Source organism: Budorcas taxicolor, chromosome 1 (assembly GCF_023091745.1).
Source record: "Budorcas taxicolor isolate Tak-1 chromosome 1, Takin1.1, whole genome shotgun sequence".
In the NCBI taxonomy this organism is placed as follows: domain Eukaryota; kingdom Metazoa; phylum Chordata; class Mammalia; order Artiodactyla; family Bovidae; genus Budorcas; species Budorcas taxicolor.
Window position 1 is genome coordinate 131,408,751 of NC_068910.1, and position 23,302 is coordinate 131,432,052.

A 23,302-nucleotide genomic window follows, 5' to 3' on the forward strand; every position below is an offset into this window, starting at 1 on the left:
CACGGTAAATAGATGGGGAAAATGTGGAAATTGTCAGATTTCATTTACTTGGGTTCCAAAATCAATGTGGACGGTGACTGCAGCCACAAAATTAAAAGACATGTGCTCCCTGCACGAATAGCTATGACAAACCTAGACAGCGTATTTAAAACCAGAGATATCACTTTGCTGACAAAGGTCCATATAGTCAAAGCCACAGTTTTTCCAGTCGTCATGTATGGATGTGAGAGGTGGACCATGAAGAAGGCTAAGCACCAAAGAACTGACACTTTGAAACTGATGTTGGAGAAGACTTGAGAGTCCCTTGGACTGCAAGAAGATGAAACCAGTCAATCCTAAAGGAAATCAGTCCTGAATATCCACTGGAAAGTCTGATGCTAAAGGTGAAGCTCTAATACTTTGGCCACCTGATGTGAAGAGCTGACTCACTGGAAAAGACCCTGATGCTGGGAAAGACTGAGGGCAAGAGGAGAAGAGGGTGAAAGAGGATGAGATGGTTGGATGGCATCACTGACTCAATGGACGTGAGTTTGAGCAAACTCAGGGAGATAGTGAAGGACAGAGAAGCCTGGTGTGCTGTATGTAATTCATGGGGTCGCAAAGAGTTGCACATGACTCAAGTGACAGACTGAACAACAAGGACAACTAAAATAAGGGGTAACTAGTTGAAAAAAATTTTTTAATCAATTCTTAACCCCAAACAGTTACTAAAATAAATTTGCAACCTATTTAAAGAGTAAATATAAAAAACCATAAAGCAGAAGAAAATATTAATATAAATTAGCCAGTTAACAGCTGGTTTGGAGGACAGTGAAGGACTTTATAAGCATTAAAAACAGTAGAAGAAATTATAGGGGAAAAATCAAAATTTTACCAAACAAAAACTTTTGTATGTCAAGAAATTCATGAAAATTAAAATGGACAGCAATGTGAAAAAGCATTTGCAACAGAAAAGGCTGCTGTCTTTAGCATGTAAACTGATAAGAGAAACTACAATTTTAATAGCAAATTACTTCACAAAGAAATGAAAATTAAAATGAAGCCAATTTTTGCCTATTAACTCAAAAAGTAACAAAACCTGTAGTTTAACAAGTACAGTCATTCCAAATAACAGTATAAAAAAGTCACAAAGCAATCTGTTAAATGCTGAATATGTCGTGTGGAAAATAAGCATGTCAGAAGTTAAAGAAATCCTTGAGAAGGAGTAGTAAGAAAAAAAAAGACTTCATGGGAGGGGGTGGGAGGAAACACTCTGAAACACAGATAGGATTTTATAAAGAAGAGGCAGGACACAGCATATGGAAGGATTAGAAATGAAAAAAAATGCTGACAGGCTACCACAAAGTACTGAATTAAGAAAACATGAGTGAAACTTAAGGAAAGGTTCTGTACCCAAAAAAATTAACAGGAGGCTAGAAAGAAGAATGCAACTAAAACAATGCAGTGCAAATTCCTAAGTCTTTCAAGGTTCTGTAACTCACAGGCATTAAAGCTCAATGTTTCTAGCAGGAAAAAAATGTGAACAGTTATTTTAGAAAAGTTTAAGCAGTTATTAGGAAGAATACTGGAGAAGGCAATGGCACCCCACTCCAGCGTTCTTGCCTGGAGAATCCCAGGGACGGGGGAGCCTGGTGGACTGCCGTCTATGGGGTCGTACAGTCGGACATGACTGAAGTGACTTAGCAGCAGCAGTAGCACAAAGAATACACCGAGAGGGGTAAATGCCGGGGAGAGCAGGAGGATAAATACGGTAGGTACAGCAACAACCACTGTATGTGAGAAAACAGGGCCCAAACTAAGGTAATCAGGTGTGGACCTAGAAACAATGAAAGGACTTGCCTGGTGGCGCAGTGGGTAAGATTCTGCCTGCCAATAATGCAAGGGATACGAGTTTGATTCCTGGTTAGGAAGATTCCATATGCCACAAAGGCTGTGCACAACTATTGAGCCCAGGCTCTAGAGCCTGCATGCTGCAATCACTGAAGCCTGCATGTTCTAGGCTCCATGAGCCGCAACGTACTGAGCCTGTATGTCACAACTACTGAAGCCTGCACACCTAGAGCCCGTGCTCCACAACAAGAGAAACCACTCCAATGAGAAGCCCTCACACCAAAATGAAGAGCAGCCCCTGTGTGCTGCAACTAGGGAAAGACCACACCAAGCAACAAAGACCCAGCACAGCCAAAATTCAATAAAAACGCTAAGAACCCATAAGACCTGCTGACTTGCTATCAAAAAAAGTATGAGAGATGAAGACACCAAACATGACTGCAAAGTTTCAAGAGTGGGGGAATAAATCATACCATTAATTGAAGTGGGAAAAATCAAAACTTGGAACTCACTTTGTGGGTGAGAAGATAAAGTGAGACAGGTACTGGAAACATGTTACTGGAACTTGAAAGAGATCAGAACTATATAGATTCAGAACTTCATTTATTAGGTAAATATTTTTTGAGTCTCTACACATTGTGCCTGGGACAATTATAGAAGAACAAAAGTGAACAAGATTGACACAGTTCCACCTCTATAAGCTTATAATCTAGCAGACAGTTATCATACAGTGGTAAGTGCTATGACGGATGAAACAAAGGAGGGAGCACCTAATTTAAGAGTTAGCTTCTCAGAGAAAATTAACAGCAAGACTTGAAGAATGACAAGACATTAGTGGCAGAGTGCGAGTTTGTGTAAGGAACTGGTCAGAGCAGGGATGGGGGATGGAGACATATATTCCATGCCAAGGGAAGCAAGCTCTGTGTTAAATCTCCGAACCTAGGTGTGTCCCAGCTATTACACATAGGAATAAACAGGGCAAAAGCATAGAGCATGACATGCGAAGGGGTAGACAAACTTTTTTTCAATAGCAAATACACTAATATGGTTTTAAAATTCAGAAAATAAAAAGGACTATATAGTTTTAAGCTTCCTTTCCATTCCTATACCCCAGCTACCCACAGAGACAACCAATGTTATTAGTTTCCTGTGTGTGCTTCCTGAGAAATTTTATGCAATTACAAACACACACATCTATTCTTTTTTCCTCCTCTCCTCTCCACCACTCTTACACAAATAGTAATGTTTGCTACACACTATTCTGTGCCTTGTTTTCCTTTTTGAACAACAGAACCTGAAAAACATTCTATGTATTAAAACACGCTTAATAGGTTCTTCATTCTGTTGCATAGCATTTCATTATACAGGTGCCAGACTTTAAAGGATCTTAGAACACTATCCAAGAACAATCAGGGGCTATAAAGACTTCAAGAGAATGACACGATCAAATTTGCATGTTACAAGCATCCTTCTGGTGACATGGGAATAGTACAGTAAGAAATGTGTGAACTAAGCACTGCAAGGAATGAGCAGAGATGACCATCATTAGTGACTGATAAGAAAGATAGAAGAAAGGCAGTAACCAAACTAATGTCAGGTTTTTGGCTTGGGTGACCGCTGGGGTCATTCACCAAAACAGGAACATAAATAAGCAGAGGGCCAGATATACCAGGAAAAACAACAGTTCCTCTGTGGACAGAATCATTTTAAAGTAAATATTAAGAGCTGGAAGACAACTGACAACAAAGTCTTTTTAATTTTATAGAATAGAAAAGTAAAGACATTAAATGTCTTGCTGAAAGTCAGAGCTGGTTAAGAAACAGCTAAAGCAGAAACATAATCCCCTACAGAGGATAATCCCATAAAGAGAAAAGAAGAGGTAAAGGAGCTTGCTCAAGAAAAACAAATGGTCAGTGAAGCAGGAGACCCGAAATACTTCAACATCACAGAAGCCTAGGAAGATAATTTTAAAGATGATGCCAATGCATCTGAGGGATCAAGAATAAAAAATAGCTAGAAGTGAGTGACGTATCTTCATATAAAAGTTGAGTGGACTAGAGGATCACATTAAGAATGGGGAGGGAAGATCCTCCTCACTTAGGAAACTTACCATTTACAGAATGGAGGAAGCTACTAGGGAAGAGGAGATGAAGCTGACAGAAAGGATGCTACTGGAAACTTCTGATGCTTATAGGAATCCCTTCAAGTAGAAGTAGTGAGAAATAAATCTAACCAAAAGGATAAGCTGCACTATTGTGTGTGTGGCCAGCTGCTTAGTTGTATCTGATTCTTTGTGACCCCAAGGAGCCCACCAGGCTCCTCAGGAACCCAAGATTGCTACAAGCAGTAGATCAAGACAGAGATACAAGTAGTGAAGGTATTGAAAGCAGCAGCCAAGCTAACATTTAACAAACATTAATGAAACAAAGTATCAATTCTCCCCAATAATAGGGAGTTAAATACTGTAATAGAAATATATTCATGGGGGGGGGGGAGGTTTCAATGTGCTATTTTGGAAGGAAGAAAAGTTACCATTAATTCATACCTGTGTCTGAATATCATCTCCTGTGACAATGTTTCCAACAGCCCGCAAAGCAGGAGAAACCACTTTATAATCATTATGCCTGCAACCATAAAAAGAAAAGATGTATTATATCCAATAGTAACATCTGTAATCCCCTTTCCTTAGAGCTAAAACCCAAGAGATAAGTGATAGGATCTTGGACCAGAAAGGTACAAGGAACCCTATCAGGATGAGGAAATGTTTCTGGTGTACCCAAGAAGGACTGTCTTTCCCTTATTTAATATTTTTAGATAAAAGCTACCAATCTGTCCTAAAAATCTTTCTCAAGTATTTTATCACCTAGAGTCCAAGTTTTCCCTCTCATTCTTTAAAACAGGTTTCATTTCCTCTTTACTTGGTTTCCATGGTTGCTGAGATAATAGAGAGCAACAGTAACATTTATACAGCACTTTTTAACATTTTACAAATTATTTCATTTTCACAGAAATAAAAACATGTCAACAGTTGAACTACCTTGAAAATGAGTCAGGCTCCATACTTCAAATACTAAACTCTTTCTACTAAACTTCAGCTCACTTAGTGGTCTGAAAACCCCCTCCAAAATCTTTTACATATCTGAGGACAGATATTAAGTTTTGACTTCAGGCTAAATAAGTTAATATCCTTTAACTTTCCTTAGATATCTTTTCTCTCCCATTTAATGAGATTGATCACTCTTCTCAAAACTATGCCAGTTTCTTCACATTTAAGATCTGATGACCAAAAAGAAATGGTTAAAATATATAGTAAAAGTGATTAAAGAGTACAAAAGATTACTTCCCAGATTCTGAATGCTGTACTTCTGACTCCTCCAGCATCACACTGCTTTTAATTCACAAAAGCACTATGCTATGGGATCTGTACCCAGTCTGTGGGCCAGCTATCATCCCAGCGTTTTATACTCTAAATATTATACCATCTAATCCATTTGATGTGTCATCTTTGGGACAATGTTTCCTTCCATCTACTTTGTACTTACTCCAATAAATTTCACATGGCTTGTAATTATACTACTTCCCCATTACGTTATCACTCTAATTTTTTCTTCAATAGTATTTTCTAAAAATTTGATTAATACAGTCTCAAATTAGTTATGCCATCAGCATATCTTCCACTTCATAAATGAAAGGGATCCAAAGAGATACAGCAAAATAAAATTCAAAGTCTGACACTAGTCTAGGTTAAGCTTTAAAGAACTTAGACTAAGTGAGCCTAGACCACATGAGACAAAAGTTAAGTTTGCCATCCAGTGGTTTGTCTCAGAATACTAAATATGAGCTAGAATTAAATAGATCAGAGTTTTCCAAATGTTTTTGCTGAAGGGCTGCTTACAGAGAAAGAGTGAGAGGCTCTTTATAATCCTCAAACCAAAAAAACAAACAGATTTAATGTGAATATAACAAAGTAACAAAGGACAGTAGCCTAAAGCACAACAAATCAGTATAATACATTAATATTTGAGTATCAGCAACTAGAATACTAGTATGACAGACACGAGAACACACTTTCTTAAAGATATCTTACATCAACAGCTCCACAAGTCTCCTACATACTCCTGCATCAATGACTGCTTGGATTTTATCATTGGGTCCATCTGATAGATATGAGAGGGCCCAGCAGGCATCAGCCAGTACATCAGTGTCACTGACAAACAGCAACCAGGAAAGCACATTCAGACAAGGGGAAACCTGTAAAGGAAAGGTGACATGATTATGAAATTAAATGAAAGCAAGTGAGGAGCGGGGATCCAGAAAGCAACCAGGCACACACCTGGTGACTTCTGGGGTGATTAATACTCCTAGAGATGGAGTAATAAGTGGCCAAATGACATTTCCACCTTGTAGTTTACTTTGATGAAGTAGTCAGAGCCCAAGGAAAACAATTTCAAAGAGCAAAGTTTAATATATACCAATTCTCAGGGTGGGATTCCTTATCAAAACACTCTCTGTGGTTCACAGACAAAGCAATTTTCCTAAGTGCTAAAGCCAGGAAATTCTACATTTTAGATACTTTGTTATGAACAAAAAATGCCACATTTAAGGTTAGTTCAGAGCTTTCTACTGGCAGTGAAGACTTATTCCAAATTCAAACAAAAACAAAGACCTCAGTTCAGTTCAGTTCAGTCGCTCAGTCGTGTCCAACTCTTTGCAACCCCATGAATTGCAGCACGCCAGGCCTCCCTGTCCATCACCATCTCCCGGAGTTCACTCAGACTCGCATCCATCGAGTCAGTGATGCCATCCAGCCATCTCATCCTCAGTCGTCCCCTTCTCCTCCAGCCCCCAATCCCTTCCAGCATCAGGGTCTTTTCCAATGAGTCAACTCTTCGCATGAGGTGGCCAAAGTACAGGAGTTTCAGCTTTAGCATCATTCCCTCCAAAGAAATCCTAGGGTTGATCTTCTTCAGAATGGACTGGTTGGATCTCCTTGCAGTCCAAGGGACTCTCAAGAGTCTTCTCCAACACCACAGTTCAAAAGCATCAATTCTTCGCGCTCAGCCTTCTTCACAGTCCAACTCTCACATCCATACATGACTACTGGAAAATAGCCTTGACTACACGGACCTTAGTCGGCAAAGCAATGTCTCTGCTTTTCAATATGCTATCTAGGTTGCTCATAACTTTTCTTCCAAGAAGTAAGCATCTTTTAATTTCATGGCTATAGTCACCATCTGCAGTGATTTTGGAGCCCCCAAAAATAAAGTCTGACACTGTTTCCACTGTTTCCCCATCTATTTCCCATAGAGTGACAGAACCGGATGCCACGATCTTCGTTTTCTGAATGTTGAGCTTTAAGCCAACTTTTTCACTCTCCTCTTTTACTTTCATCAAGAGGCTTTTTAGTTCCTCTTCACTTTCTGCCATAAGGGTGGTGTCATCTGCATATCTGAGGTTATTGATATTTCTCCTGGCAATCTTGATTCCAGCTTGTGTTTCTTCCAGTCCAGCGTTTCTTCCAGTCCAGCGTTTCTCCCAGTCCAGCGTTTCTCATGATGTACTCTGCATATAAGTTAAATACGCAGGGTGACAATATCCAGCCTTTACATACTCCTTTTCCTATTTGGAACCAGTCTGTTGTTCCATGTCCAGTTCTAACTGTTGCTTCCTGGCCGGCATACAGATTTCTCAAGAGGCAGGTTAGGTGGTCTGGTATTCCCATCTCTTTCAGAATTTTCCACAGTTTATTGTGATCCACACAGTCAAAGGCTTTGGCATAGTCAATAAAGCAGAAATAGATGTTTTTCTGGAACTCTCTTGCCTTTTCCATGATCCAGCGGATGTTGGCAATTTGATCTCTGGTTCCTCTGCCTTTTCTAAAACCAGGCTGAACATCAGAAAGTTCACGGTTCATCTCTTACTAGCGTGTGAGATGAGTGCAACTGTGCGGTAGTTTGAGCATTCCTTGGCATACCTAGTTTTCTAGAAACAAAATTCTAACATTTTCGTTTATCAAAAATCATTCTCTTTCTATTCACATTAACATTGGTTGCTACACTCTTTTCACTGTACTTTTTCTGCCAATTTCCCACAAGCATAATCCTTACCTTTGCAAATTCTGGAGGTGGACTTTTCCCTCTACAGAGATTAGACAAAGCCCATACTGCATTCCGGGTCATAGTCAGGCGGTTCTGCTTTGAAAATAACCTATAAGTATAATGATGCAATTGGTAAATGATATAATGGGCATCAATTCTCTGATGGCATAAGATAAATATTTAACCACTTAATGCTACTGATAGACAGATGTCTTCAAATAGCTCTTCTCCAGAACAATAAAGTTTAATTCTAACACAAAGAATTCAGAATTTTGGCACTTCTTTTTACACACCTGAATAAGACAGTGCCCAAGGAAATGAGCTGAACACCTTAATAAGAAAATATTTGTAATGAAAAGCAACACTAGGAAATCCAAAATGATTTCCAAAGATGCACTTGTTTCTGAGGAACGTCCCATATTTTTATTACTCACAAAACAGAAAGAAACTTACTGCAGAAGGGGGGGAAGAATATTGCAGTCTAAGACATAGTCCCTGCACATGGTACTATCTCCAGCAATGTTGCCAAGAGCCCAGACTGCCTGTGAAAGAATTATTCATTAATGACAGGCTGTAGAGTTTAATTTTCTCATAGTTCTTTCAAAAAAGATGCCAATAACACAGTAGCTAATCAACATATTGCACATGGACATTAACTACTAACACCTTTAAGCTCACTCATCAGGGAGTCAAATGAAACTGTTATGCGACTGGTAGAAGATCAGTAATATTAACAGTATGCATGTGAACATACTTATGGTAGTGAAGTCATTAAAAAGAGGTACCAGTTCTTATATATTCTTTACCTTGGGGGGTCTTATCCTTAAGTAACATTCTGTGCAGCCCTTGGAACATATCAGAGATCCAAATGGTTTACTTGGCTGATTTAAAATGTATTTTAAGCTTGCTTACAAAAGAAAACAGTGAGCCAAGAAATTAAGAGCAATAAAAATGCAGAAAACTTGACTCAATTTTGGGAAGTGGATATACTAGCAATCTTGACTGTAATCTTTCATGGGTACACACATATGTTAGAACTTACAAATTATACACTTTAACCATATGCAGTTAACTGCAGCTTGATTATACCTTAATAAAATTGTAGAATAAAATCGTACTCATTTAGTAACAATTTGTATTTATGAGTTTGACAAAGTTTGCAATAATGAAAAAATGCATTTTTTTCTAAGTGATTTTCTGCACAAAAGTAACGAAGACTTGCTACTTCAATCAACACTAAACAGTATTACACACACACCAAAAAGCTCAGCAAGTGCTTACATGGTCTAAAATGTATATGTATAAGACTTCAAGAATTTCAGGGTTGGAATGGAAAAACGGTTTTATGTTTCTAGGAGAAATTCTGCCTATATGCACTATGAAACTTCCTATTTAGATTACGTTTAGATTTCTGGAACACTCCACGTGAGAACCATGGACTGTCATATCCAAGTGGTAACACTAAGACTCTTGAATATAAGACTCAGGAAAACTGTATTCTTTAACCTGCTTCTCTTTACTTGTTTCATCTTTTACCTGTTCCTGGACATCTTCAAACTCTGAGCTGAGCAACTCTATGAAGATAGGCACAGCTCCTGCCTGAATCACAATCCGGGTCTGAAGAGAATTTCCTGAAGCGATATTTGTCAGTACCCAAGCTGATTCAAACTATAAAGATAAAAATAATTTCATTATCTTAGTAGAATTTAATAGGTTGTTTACTTACAACAATAAGGTTTTCTTAAAAAAAAAAAACTTTTCTATGCATGAAGAAAGAATGTGAGATCATTATTTGAATATAATCTATCAGGTAAATACTATACTAATTTAATAGAAGAATTCCCAAAGAAATAACCTTCATCAAGAACACTGATTGGGTGTCTAAAATTTCAGATCCAAGTAGAGCTGACTGACAGGAGACCACAAGAAGAACGAGGGAGTGTTTGGTACCATACTGTATTTTTCAAAAGGGTTAAGAAAGAGTATATGCATTAATTTACTTATTGCACAGGATATCTCTTGAAGGAATCATAATAAACTGTAAATATTTTCTACTTACATAGAGAGATCTAGGTGAATCAGAAATAAGTACAGGAAGGATAAACACTTATTAGAGTAAAACCTTTATATACCTTTTGGCGTTAAACCATGTTTATTATCAAATAAAAAAAATTAAATAATTTCTATAAAATAGGAAAAGTGAAGTGGGGAAAGAATATTAGTGTAAAATGTATAAAATAGAGGCAGAGTGAAAAAGGCGGAAGACAATTTAAATAATTAAGTAGACCAAAAGGAGTTAACAGGCATACAACTAACAGAAATGGCAGCTTTAGAGCATAAGAGATTCCAATAAATGAGCAGCCTTCAAACCAAGGCACAGAGGTAAGACTTTTTTAAAAAGAGCATTCCTAAAGGTTAATAAACTGGTAAACAGAAGGAAATTATGAAGGATTATGGCCAACAAAAAATACAGCACATTATTAATTGTACACATCTCTATGGTACCTTGACTCTTTAGCCCAGAAAGATGAAATCCAAAAATAAACTCTTAAAATCTTATTTAGAGTTCTTAATTAAACTTCAGCTTTATTTCCTTCTCCTGTTCTGTCTCCTATTTAATATTCTTTAATGAAGTATATACGTGGGGGCAAAAAAATTTAGAGATATGCCACTTCAATGAGAATCTCAATTTAAAAATCATCAAAAAATGGAGCTGTGATTCTTAAGCTTTTGGGTCTACTGAAAGGTAGCTGTCATACAGAAAAATAAATCAATCACTTGGGGTATGGGAAAATGAAAGAAATGGGAAAGCAATCTGATTAGCACAGTCCAAAGATAAATGAATGAATGACAGTAAATTCACTTAAAGAAGGGGATATTCAAAAAAACCTATAAATGTGAAATACAAAAGTGAAATAAAGTGGTCTGAAAACCAGTTGGGACACTGATATTAAAGCAGCAGGGAGGCCAGACTAGGAGCACCACAGTTAAAGGGACTTTTTTTTTGCATGATAACTCCTTACTATAATCTTACACGCTAGTAAAGTAATGCTCAAAATTCTGCAAGCCAGGCTTCAGCAATTCTTGAACCATGAACTTCCAGATGTTCAAGCTGGTTTTAGAAAAGGCAGAAGAACAAGAGATCAAATTGTCAACATCCACTGGATCATCAAAAAGGCAAGACAGTTCCAGAAAAACATCTATTTCTGCTTTATTGACTATGCCAAAGCCTTTGACTGTGTGGATCACAATACACTGGAAAATTCTGAAAGAGATGGGAATACCAGACCACCTGACCTGCCTCTTGAGAAACCTATATGCAGGTCAGGAAGCAACAGTTAGAACTGGACATGGAACAACAGACTGGTTCCAAATAGGAAAAGCAGTACGTCAAGGCTGTATATTGTCACCATGCTTATTTAACTTCTATGCAGAGTACATCATGAGAAATGCTGGGCTGGAGGGAGCCCAAGCTGGAATCAAGACTGCTGGGAAAATACCAATAACCTCAGATATGCAGATGACACCACCCTTATGGCAGAAAGTGAAGAGGAACTAAAAAGCCTCTTGATGAAAGTGAAACAGGAGAGTCAAACAGTTGGCTTAAAGCTCAAAATTCAGAAAACGAAGATCATGGCATCCAGTCCCATCACTTCATGGCAGATAGATGGGGAAACAGTGGAAACAGTGTCAGACTTTATTTTTTGGGGCTCCCAAATCACTGCAGATGGTGACTGCAGCCATGAAATTAAAAGACGCTTACTCCTTGGAAGGAAACTTATGACCAACCTAGATAGCATATTGAAAAGCAGAGACATTACTTTGCCAACAAAGGTCCGTCTAGTCAAGGCTGTGGTTTTTCCAGTGGTCATGTATGGATGTGAGAGTTGGACTATAAAGAAAGCTGAGTGCCGAAGAATTGATGCTTTTGAACTGTGGTGTTGGAGAAGACTCTTGAGAGTCCCTTGGACTGCAAGGAGATCCAACCAGTCCATCCTAAAGGAGATCAGTCCTGGGTATTCATTGGTAGGACTGATGTTGAAGCTGAAACTCCAATACTCTGGCCACCTGAAGCAAAGAGCTGACTCATTGGTAAAGACCCTGATGCTGGTAAAGATTGAGGGCAGGAGGAGAAGGGGACGACAGAGGATGAGATGGTTGGATGGCATCACTGACTCAATGGACATGGGTCTGGGTGGACTCCGGGAATTGGTGGTGGACAGGGAGGCCTGGCGTGCTGCGGTTCATGGGGTTGCAAAGAGTCAGACATGACTGAGCGACTGAACTGAACTGAGAAGTTCAGGAGACTTTGAAACACTGAATGTAACAAAATAAAAACTCATCTTTAATCACCTCTGTAATTAAATTACTACCCAAACCAATGTTCAAGCCCTTTTCAATCTGTCTGAATTGAAACTTGACATTTATACAGGCCTTTATATTTTAAAAGCATTATTCCCATACTCTTAGCTGTTCCTTACAACAACCCAGACAGAGATGCCTTGCTTTTCTAGTTTATGAATGAGGAAACTATCAGCAAAATATCCAATGATCATTAATGATTTGAGTAATGTAAGTCGAAACTATTAAAATAGATTACAGTCTCCTAATCTAGTAGGCTTATGGACCAAATCAGTTTCCTCTCTGAAACACACCTGTAATAATGACAAGAGCCTTTCAATTGCTTGTGGTTTTGGTATCCAGGGCAAGTAATTTTGATTAATGACATGCCAGACTATTTAGGAAAAGCTAAAAGGAACACAGTTAACCTACAAGGTAGTTTCTTTTGCTTACTAGGAAAATTAACTAGTTTAAGAGAGACATTTGAAGTGAATACAAAAGCAAACCCTCCTACAAGAAGGAAGGCTCCAAGTTCAACAGAGTCATCAGCATCTGAGAACAAGTCAAAAAAATGAAAACTTGGAGGAAATGCAACCTGTAAAAAATGAATAAAATCAGCATATACAGCAATCTACATCAAAGAGAGAAAAGGTTTGCAATGAGATTTTGATGCAAAAGAAATGGTAACAACAACCTGAGTAGATAAACAATATATTAAAGAGTATCAGGGCTTCCCTGGTGGCTCAGTGGTAAAGAATCTGCCTGCAATGCAGGAAATGAGGGTTCAATCCCTGGCTTGAGAAAATCCCCTGAAGAAGGGTATGGCAACCCACTTCAATATTCTTGCTGGAAAATTTCATGGACAGAGGAGCCTGGTGGGCTACAGTCCATAGGGTCACAAAGAGTTAGACGTGACTGAAGCGACTGAACACAACACACACACAGAGTTATCAATGAGAAGAAATCAGAATACTACTCCTCCCAGAATTGAAACTGCTGTTTGATGAGGTTTAGCACCAAAGGTCTCCCAGTGAAAGAATTCTAGATGCCAATGAAGTGAATAAAATGGAGAAACAAAACAAAATAGAGTGATAATGATTAGTAAAATGGAGAATAAGTAAACAACAGCCAGAACACGAATGGAAGAAAATTGGAAATTAGGACTTTTCAACAAAAGAGTGTACCAGAGTTATGTTTATTACTAAGAATTGCATGACGATTATAACCTGAATCCAAAGAAGAGTCAAAGACTCTCTTGGTGAGACTGGAAATCAGATCGTAATTTTGCCATTACTGGAGACAGAAGGAGATTAATAACTATAACCAGAGAGCCACTGAAAACCAAATCATATTCATGGATTAATGAGGCATTAAAATACACACATACACACATATACACACACACACAAATGGTGAAGATTACTATGATGTTTACCTTGTAAAAACTTTTCAAGCTCTGTTTGTGCAATTTTCTACACCAAGTGTATGTGTGACATCTATGTATGTACGTGAGAGACAGAAACAGAGAGACAGAGAAAGGGAGGGATAGGCTGAGAATTCCCCATGTGTTAAACTCCTATTAAAGTGTTGCAAGAAGCAACTTTCTTCTTGTGTTTACATGTATTTAATATGTAAGTATGTTTTTAAAAAACTGGGTGAACTTTGAACTATGTTTCTCTTTCACTGGGTATTACAGTCATTACTTTTTGAGTGGGATGAATGTTTCAGCCTCAGGTCCCAGACTAGATTCTAACACGAGAGTTGATACCAAAAACAACTGCATAAAATTATATAGAAATGGCCAGAAAGGGTAATCTAAGTAAGTAACCATGCAACTCAAGAAAAACTCGGCAACATGATGAAACGAAAAAATCCAAGAAATGGTACCATCAGAAGTAATACCCCAGATAACTATAATCTTTACTCCTCTTTGTTGTTCTAAACTACTATATTCTTAGCGTTCTAAGAATGGCATTATGCAAGGAAACAACCTGTCATGCAGCTGTGACTGGTTACAAATTGTAATTCCACTTATTTTTCACTGTCCAGAAATTTCTAAATAAGCCTACAACTGAAATCTGAAGGGCACACTGAAGATTTGGTATGTTCTCTCTTTCCCTTCTCAATCTCTACCTTTTGGTGCCCAGTTCCTTAAATAAGGAAAATAAGAATCCAAAACTGAAGTACTTCTGACCTCCTATCAAGTTTCCCACTCCAGGTTGAAGTACGCCTGGTTCCCTTTCTCCATTTGGATCAGGACTCTGTTGCTGGCCACTTTGCCGGTTCCACTCTGGTTCCTAGCAAATGCCAGGCTCACCTGGAGAGCAAGTGAAAAGAGAGGCTCACATCAGAAAAATAAACCCAGATATCAAACTCTGGAGAGAACAGTGCCTGAGTCATCTGAGCAACCTTTCAAGATAGGTAGAGGGCTCAATGAAGATGTGAAAAACATAGGAGATGAAGGCTTACTGCAGTTTATCACATTAAGCTTTTAGTGTCAACAAGAAAGGTAGAAATGGGAAAACTAAACAAATTTAACTCAAATTTACAACTTAAAGAGGAATATCTGTTTAAAGACTGGAACTAGGAGGCAATTTACTTATATTCTAGCTATTTTTGTAAGTTTCTTTAAGAAGGTTTGGGAATACATCTCAGCACTGCAAAGGATAGTACAAAAATGTTGGACCTGGACTCAAATATGCAAACAAAGTAGGTCCAGGGAATACACCATAAGGCAGACCAATCTCATGTCAAGGGCTCAAGTATTCTGAGGCCTACATGTTAACAAGCTTGAGAACGCTGTTAGTTAAATGGCATAGTCTCCTTCCAAAGTCCTAGATTCCACCCACGATCATCTCATTTGAGGGCAAGTGAGTATTTAGGTAGCACTGCCCAGAGCAGGCATTTTTATCACCTTGGTTTGCAACACCCCATCGGTTTGGGGATGAGGAAAGCCAGAAATGACAGTGAAGAGACCTTTCACTAGGATTCACAGTTCTTTGTATATGGAATGAGGGGATTACATTTGTCCAAGGATTTATTAGTGAGTTAAGCTATCACAACAATGTATTATTACTCTCTTTCTGGAAGAGAAATGGCAAACATCTCATTCCAAAAGACACACTATTCAAATTTCTAATATGCAGGTAGGAGTATCAGTGACAACTCACATCCTAGTGCTCTCCAAGGAGACAGAGGAAGGAGTAGCCTCCAAGCTTCCCAGAGTATGCCTAATTATTTGACCATGAAGCCTCTTGGAATATATTTATTCCTCCTGCTTTTGGGGTAGTCAAGATTACCCATTAGTCACACTGGAGAAAGAATACTATGTTAAATGTACACAGAAGAAAATCTGAGGATGATGACAGGTTTGTTTTCTCTCTCAGTCTTTGGATTGCTAAGATGAAAATCATGAGGTGGTCACTTCCAGAGGAATCACTTCTTCATCTTTCAGCTTAATTAACAGTCTGTACAAGGGAGGAATCTGAGAATTTTGATACAAGCAAATTAAAGATTTCTGAAGGCTTTTATCTTCAGATATGTTAAGATACAAACTCCAGGATTACAGAATCAAAATGATGTAGAATTTACAAGTGTTAGCTAGGAAATGGAACTGTCTGAGAGAATATACTGTGCTCTTTAGGGAAGACTGGAGAGGGCAGGAATGGGGAAAGATCCAATTCTCTGACATTTTTCATCTTAGGACTAGATATACCATCTTCCTTTAATGAATCCATTAAGGAACTGGACCTCTTCAACCATCTACTAAAAACCAAGTCCAAGAGTAAATATAGGATCTCCAAATTACTCCTGCTGTCAGAGACAGGACAGAAACATATTTTCACATAAACAAAATGATAATTTTCCCTACCTCCCTCTTCCTATAAAGCTTTTCAAATGATAAACTGCAGTAAGGCTCTTCATTTGGTCCCTCTGGTTCTCTTGACAGGTTGCTTAGGGGCTCAGGCTCTGATCTCTGCAGTGTTGGTAGTCTGGATTTCCTTTTTTTTCTGAGAAAAGTCCTCTTTCTTTGCTCTCTAGGTGAACCTGATTATTTTCCAGGTGTATGGTGATCCTGGCCTTAGATGGGGATCAGAATTGCAATCCAGGAGGCAGCTAGCAAAACAGAATCTTAATTCAAATGAACTTGGGAATTAGTAAGTGTCAAACTGGAGAAGAAAACTGATGGGACACTGAAGTACTCTACCTTTTCTGGATTTCTTGTTTTTCCTCTGGAAGGAACTCATCACCGCAACAAAGGGTAAAAGAAAGACAAAGATGGGATGGGAAGAAAGGAGAGAAAATATCAAGACAAAGCATCAAGCTTATGAATTATCAATAGTGCTCTGGACAGTAAGGAACCTGGGGAGATGAGCTATTACTTATTAAAAAAATACCCCAGTCCTTATTGCAGCCTTAGAGTAAGGCAAAGGTAATTAAACAAGAGGATGAAAGTTATCTTTATGATTAACTTGTTATTAGCAAGTATCTACTTGGAAAAATAAGCCATTTTGTAATCTGCATGGGACCTAACTGATCTTTAGAGTTGCAGAATCTTTCTAAAAGGCTTGAGTCCCTCAGAAAAGATCCTAAAAGTAAGAGTTTAGGAATCACATAAATTTGTTAAAGAATAACACAGAAATTGATTCAGCTGGTTACTACAAGGAAGCCTAGCTACTGAAAAATTACCAGTTTACTTAAGATTGGACTATTCAGAAACAATATAGTATTTTTAAATTTCTAGCTAACTTCCAAGATGAGAGTTAGTTCATGGTTCTTTTACTGTAAAAATAATCTAACACCAAAGTTACAGAATTTTCTCTTGGAATTCCTATACAACAGTACTGACAGAGTAAATTAACACAGGAGAAAGCACCCAGATTCCCAACAAGGCTATGTCCTTGTCAACTCTTTTGGGGTGGGGAGGGGAGAGGATTAATTAGAACCAGGTTTGGGAATCGGTGAGTCTCTGATCTAGCCCATGTTTACAAAGCACCGAAAAAGCCAACAAGAATAATCTAAAAATCCTTCAAAACCAAATTTTACAGAGTCCACATTAGGTCCTTAATGGGTCATCCTCTACTGCAAAGAATTCCCTACCAGCTAAGTATGATCCATAGTCATTATAAAATATAATCTTTTACATGAGTAAAAATGACAAGAATTTTAAACAGTAAAACCAAGGACCTGGATGTTTACAAGGAATGAAAGCAGCTTGCAATGGGTTATCAAGAACATCACTATCAAAAAATTAATCCTTCAACTAGATTAAAATAAGTAACAAATCTGTATATAAAATATAACTTTGCAATGGAAATTAAAATATGAGGCAAGAAATGAAAATGGTCCGCACCTGCAGTGTACAATTCTCTTTTCGTTTGAGGAACTCCACAAACCTGGCCACTACTCCTGGTGTGCTGATGACTTCATCAATAGGAGGATTAGGTTCTGTCTCCCCATAAAATAAAAGAAGAAAAACAATCCTTTAATTTCAAGTCAAGGACTTTATAAAGCTCAAACTAACTTCATAATATCCCTCCCTCAATTTAAGCATCTCTTTCATGTTGGAAATCTAAAAAAGAAAAAAAAAATGTAAAATTGAGTTCGGTCACTTTGAAACTAGTGTAGCTTAAAAGATTTCAAAATAAGGGATGCCTTAATATGAAATGATGGGCAGAATTCCTAAAAATTAAAAATTACTGCCTCTATTATTTTAGAAAACTTAGAAAGTAGGGGGAAAACATCAAAAGACAACCACTGTTAAGTCTTTTTTTTTTTAATATAAATTGTCTTAAGAAACTGGATTAGGAGATTCTGATTTTACAGGATCTAATTTTACAGCTGTAGTGATAAGTAAGGGCCAGCAAAAATAAGAATGACTTGCCAAATTAATCTCATTTTCATTTATGACAACAGAGTATCTCAAAAGTAAAGTCAGTCAATAGAAATTTGTTGGGTAAATAGATAAGAAATGTCCTGAACAATTAGCACTGTAATTTCAGCAAGAGATCTGACCAAGTTTTTGATGACATTCATGTGGCTCTGGAAGAAAAATGGCAGCTGGATGACAGCACTACTAGGGACTCTCAACCAAGTCAATGGACTCACTGGAAAGAGATGACTAATGGTTCAATGTTAATTTGGAGCAAGCTCTAATAACATATCCTCTGCCTGGTTCAACATTTTTATCAACCATTCATATAAACGCAACGAATAAATTTGATGATTACAATAAAAATGAATATGCTAGATTACAGAAACAATATATAGAAAGAACAGTAAGTCAGCAACAAGCTGGCAATAAAATAACAGGGGTAGAGCAACATTCAGCTTTTAAAGCAATTTTAAAAATTCACATGGCTACATAGACAAAACCTTAAAACAGTTCATAAAGGGAAGTACTAGGGAGTATGCTGCTGCTGCTGCTAAGTCACTTCAGTCATGTCTGACTCTGTGCGACTCCATAGACGGCAGCCCACTAGGCTTACCTATCCCTGGGATTCTCCAGGCAAGAACACTGGAGTGGATTGCCATTTCCTTCACCAATGCATGAAAGTGAAAAGTGAAAGTGAAGTCGCTCAGTCGTGTCCGACTCTTAGCGACCCCGTGGGCTGCAGCCCACCAGGCTCCTCCGTCCATGGGATTTTCCAGGCAAGAGTACTGGAGTGGGTTGCCATTGCCTTCTCCTCTAGGGAGTATAGACCGTTGAAAAGACAATGAAACATTACTATGCCATGGCCACCAAAATAAATGATGCTAGCCTGAAGAACATTATAGGAATACATAGTTTCAAAACAAGGAAGACAATCTCCCACACACTTTAGAGTAATAAGAATGTAATAAATATCATATTCTAATTATCACATTTTAAGAATGGCTGGCAAACCAGAATACAGGCAGGGAAGTAGCAAAGTGGCAAAAGGCCTTAGAAAACCACACTGTCTGAGAAAATCATTTCAGCATGCTGTAAAGAGGTAAGACATTTTTAGAAGGGAGTGGGGGCGGGTAGGGAGGTATTTTTAACAGGTTGCTGTGCACAAAACAATTATCTTTTTCTATGGTGGTATGTTTTCATTCTAGTTTTCCTCAAGAGATATATTAATTTATCACTAATGATTCCAAATAACCATAACCTACTATTGAGGGGCAGGGAGGAAGGCCAACTATTTCAAGTATTTACTATCAATATTTCTATGTGGCTTAGAGTTCCAGAGTTCTTATGTGCTCAGAAGACAAGAAGTATCACATCTCATTCTACTCTAATTATACACACACACAAAAAAAGGCAGTTATCCTTTCCACTAATAAATCCATACTTAAATCAGCAATAAACTGCTAACATTAAAATCAATAATCACTACTCTTCCAAGTGATACTTTAAGTTTGTCTTAAAAAAGAGTGGAGTTTCTCATTTTAAATTAACATGGAATGTTGCTACTCTTATCACTTTAAGCTCTTTTATAAAATGCCTCAGATATGAAAATAATGCCACCTTCTGGTACTGGTAAGATCACACAAATAAAAAAAAGAAATAAAAAACTAGCCATGGCTCATAATATACATGTCTGTAAACATCCTTTTATTCTGTTGATAGAAATACTCCAAAGCAAGTTATCTATGTTGAAAAAATAGATTATGGGAAAGTAATATTCTGTACATAAATGAAAAAAACATATTCAGAACTCACCTTTTGAAAGCAGTTTTCTGAATTTCTGTGTTGCTGAAAGCTGTTGCTCTGGGCTATTGGAAAATATCATTTCAATCATGTCAGAAGTAATAACACCACCCTGGAATCACAAACAAAAAGCATATATAATAAAATTTTAGCTTAAATTCAAAGGAAAACAAAGATAGGCGGCCAAGTTACTGAGTTACACAAAGGTAGCATAATCTTTGCATGTATAAAAGCATGAGATGATAAATAATGCGATGAAGCCAAAAATCTTTGTCTATCGTTAAAAACTCACAACTGTTGAGAAAGTAACCTTAATAGTAAACACTAAGATAAGGCATTTATTCTTCTTCCTCTCCTGCTCATCACATGGCTGGCTTGCATTCAGATTAAATGTTAAGTTCTAAAACAAGGCTTTTCCTGACCTCCAAATCTAAAGCAGCTCCTCACTCTCTACCACATCATTCTACTTTAATCCTATGCCCAGCCCTTTTCACTATCATTCTTCTCAGTTACCTGATTATTGCTTAGGTCCCCTAGTATTCTATAAGCTTCATGAAAGCCAAACACCCTATCTTACCACTTTATCCCTGATGGCTGGCATACTGTAGATGTTCAACAAATATTTACTTAATGAATACAGAGTAGTCTTGTATAAATCACAGATTCTAGCCACTACCAAATTCAACAGCTGACTCTTAAAGTTTCTATTTTCTTGCTTTATAAACACCTTTCAGTTTTCCACTAGTCTCTTGCTTTCTTAGTGCTTTCCCAAAACCCATCCCCAGCATTAGTAAACTTACTTCTCAGGATCACTTGTCACAATGAAATAAAGTTCTTATCATTTCATGAAAGGTAATAATAAGATAAATAGAGGAAAACTGCACTAAGTTGTAAATGCTAGATGGTTGGTAAGCAATATCTAACACTTAAGAATAACAAATAAAGGATAAAAATGGTAGAGACATAACAGATGTTGAAGAGATCAAGAAGAGATGGAAAGAATACACAGAAGAACTGTATAAAAAAGATCTTAATGAAACAGATTACTACAATGGTGTGGTTAGTCACCCAGAGCCAGACATTCTGAAGTGCAAAGTCAAGTGGGCCTTAAGAAGCACTGCTGTTAATAAAGTTAGTGGATGCAATGAAATTCCAGCAGAACTATTCAAATCCCTCAAGGATGATGCCATCAGGGTTTTGCATTCATTATGTCAGCAAATCTGGAAGACCCTGCAGCGGCCACAGGACTGGAAAAGGTCAAGCCTCATTCCAATTCCCAAGAAGGGTAGTACCAAAGAATGTGCTAACAATCAGATGAGTACTAACCACTGTACTCATCTCCCATGCCAGTAAGGTCATGCTTAAAATCTTACATGCTAGGCATCAGCATTATGCAAACCAAGAACTTCCAGATGTCCAAGCTGGGTTCAGAAAAGGAAGAGGAACTAGAGATCAAATTGCCAACATTTGCTGGGTTACAGAGAAAGCAAGGGAACTTCAGAAAAACATCTATCTATACTTCTTCAACCATGCTAAAGCCTTGGACTATGTAGATCATGACAAACTGTGGAAAGCTCTTAGGAGAGATGGGAATACCAGACCATCTTACTTGTCTCCTAAAAAACCTGTATACAGTCCAAGAAGCAATAGTTAGAACCCTACATGGAAAAACTGATTGGTTCAAGATTGAGAAAGGAGTACAACAGGACTATCTGCTGTCACCCTATTTGTTTAACCTATATGCTCATGAGAAATGCCAGACTGGATGAGTTACAAGCTGGAATCAAGATGGGTGGGAGAAACATCAACAACCTCAGATATGCGGATGACACCACTCTAATGGCAGAAAGTGAAGAGGAACTAAAGAGCCTCTTGTTGAGGGTGAAGGAGTGAAAGAGTCGGCTTAAGACCAAAAATTTAAAAAACAAGTATTATGGCATCCGGCCCATTACTGCACAGTAAACAGAAGGGGAAAAGGTGGAAATAGTGACTGATTTTCTCTTCTTGACTCCAAAATCACTACAGGTGGTGACTACAGCCATATCAGAAAATGACTGCTTTTTGGCAGGAAACTGATGACAAGCCTAGACAGTGTGTTGAAAAGCAGAGACATTACTCTGTTGACAAAAGATCCGTATATTCAAGGCTATGGTCTTCCCAGTGGTCATGTACGACTGTGAGACCTAGACCATAAAAAAGGCAGAATACCACAGAATCAATGCCATCGAACTGTGGTGCTGGAGAAGCCTTCTGAAAGTCCCTTGGACAGCAAGATCAAACCAGTCAATTTTAAGGGAGATCAATCCTGAATATTCACTGGAAGGACTGACACTAAAGCTGAAGCTCCAGTATTTTGGTCATCTGATGCGAACAGACGACTAATTGGAAAAGTCCCTGATGCTGTGAAAGATTGAGGGCAGAAGAAGAGAACATGAGAGGATGAGATGGCTGGTCAGCATCACTGATGCAATGAACATGAACTCAGGCAAACTCTGGGAGATGGTGAGGGACAGGGAGGCCTGGCATGCTGCAGTCCATGGGGTTGCAGAGTCAGACACAGTTGGGTGACTGAACAAGAATAACCCATGGCAGAATGAAGCATTCTGCTCTTAAGAGTCAGAAAAGTAACTTTTCAAAGTAACTTTGAAACTTTTAGGTCTGATTCCTGAATAAACAAAAGTACTTACATGATCCTGTTAAGACTATGCTTTCACAAATATCTTTTCTTCCCTCTCTTATCTCTTTATCATGTAAGATATATTGACTTTACATTCACAGTATTTAAATACAGTTAACTTTATATCATAGCAAGTTAAAGGATATCAAAGAGTGAAATAACTCAAGGATTTTTCCCCTTCTGAGGAAAAGGTTAGTAGATCTTCAGCTGCATGAAGGACAGCTATATCATGTTATGAGGATGTATGATCTTGTCATTGTCTTTACCTGAGACTCAGTTTAAAGCGCTGCATATGGATGCCACAACAATAAGAAGTAGATTAGGATAGTTAATTTTATGCATTAACTTGGTTAGGTTGTGGTACCCAGCCGTTTGGACAAACACCAGTCTAAATGTTGCCGTGAAGGTTATTTTTTAGATGTGATTAACATTTTAATCAATACACGTTAACCTCCAAAATGTGTGTGGACCTTATTCAATCAGTTGAAGGGCAAAGACTGAGGTTTCTTAAAAGAAGGAAATCAGTCTCAAACTTTTACCTGAATTTCCAGCCTACTAGCTTACCTACAAATTTCAGACTTACCAGCTCCAATTGCATGAGCCAATTACTGAAAACTCAAATAATCAATAGATCAACCAATCTCTCTCTTCCTCTCTCCCAATCCCCAAATTTGTTCTATT

General features: G+C 38.0%; 1 protein-coding gene across 1 annotated transcript in view; it reads right to left on the reverse strand.

The window, feature by feature from the left end:
- The window catches only part of KPNA1 (karyopherin subunit alpha 1), a 68,700-nt gene that overhangs the window by 12,385 nt on the left and 33,013 nt on the right, over positions 1-23,302 (reverse strand). The window contains exons 4-10 of the mRNA XM_052652595.1: positions 19,957-20,056; positions 17,623-17,717; positions 9,465-9,596; positions 8,382-8,470; positions 7,938-8,037; positions 5,918-6,081; positions 4,376-4,454 (exon numbers count right to left, since the gene is read on the reverse strand). Of these exons, the coding sequence (XP_052508555.1) occupies positions 4,376-4,454; positions 5,918-6,081; positions 7,938-8,037; positions 8,382-8,470; positions 9,465-9,596; positions 17,623-17,717; positions 19,957-20,056 (759 nt within the window). The remainder of the gene's footprint in view (positions 1-4,375; positions 4,455-5,917; positions 6,082-7,937; positions 8,038-8,381; positions 8,471-9,464; positions 9,597-17,622; positions 17,718-19,956; positions 20,057-23,302) is intronic.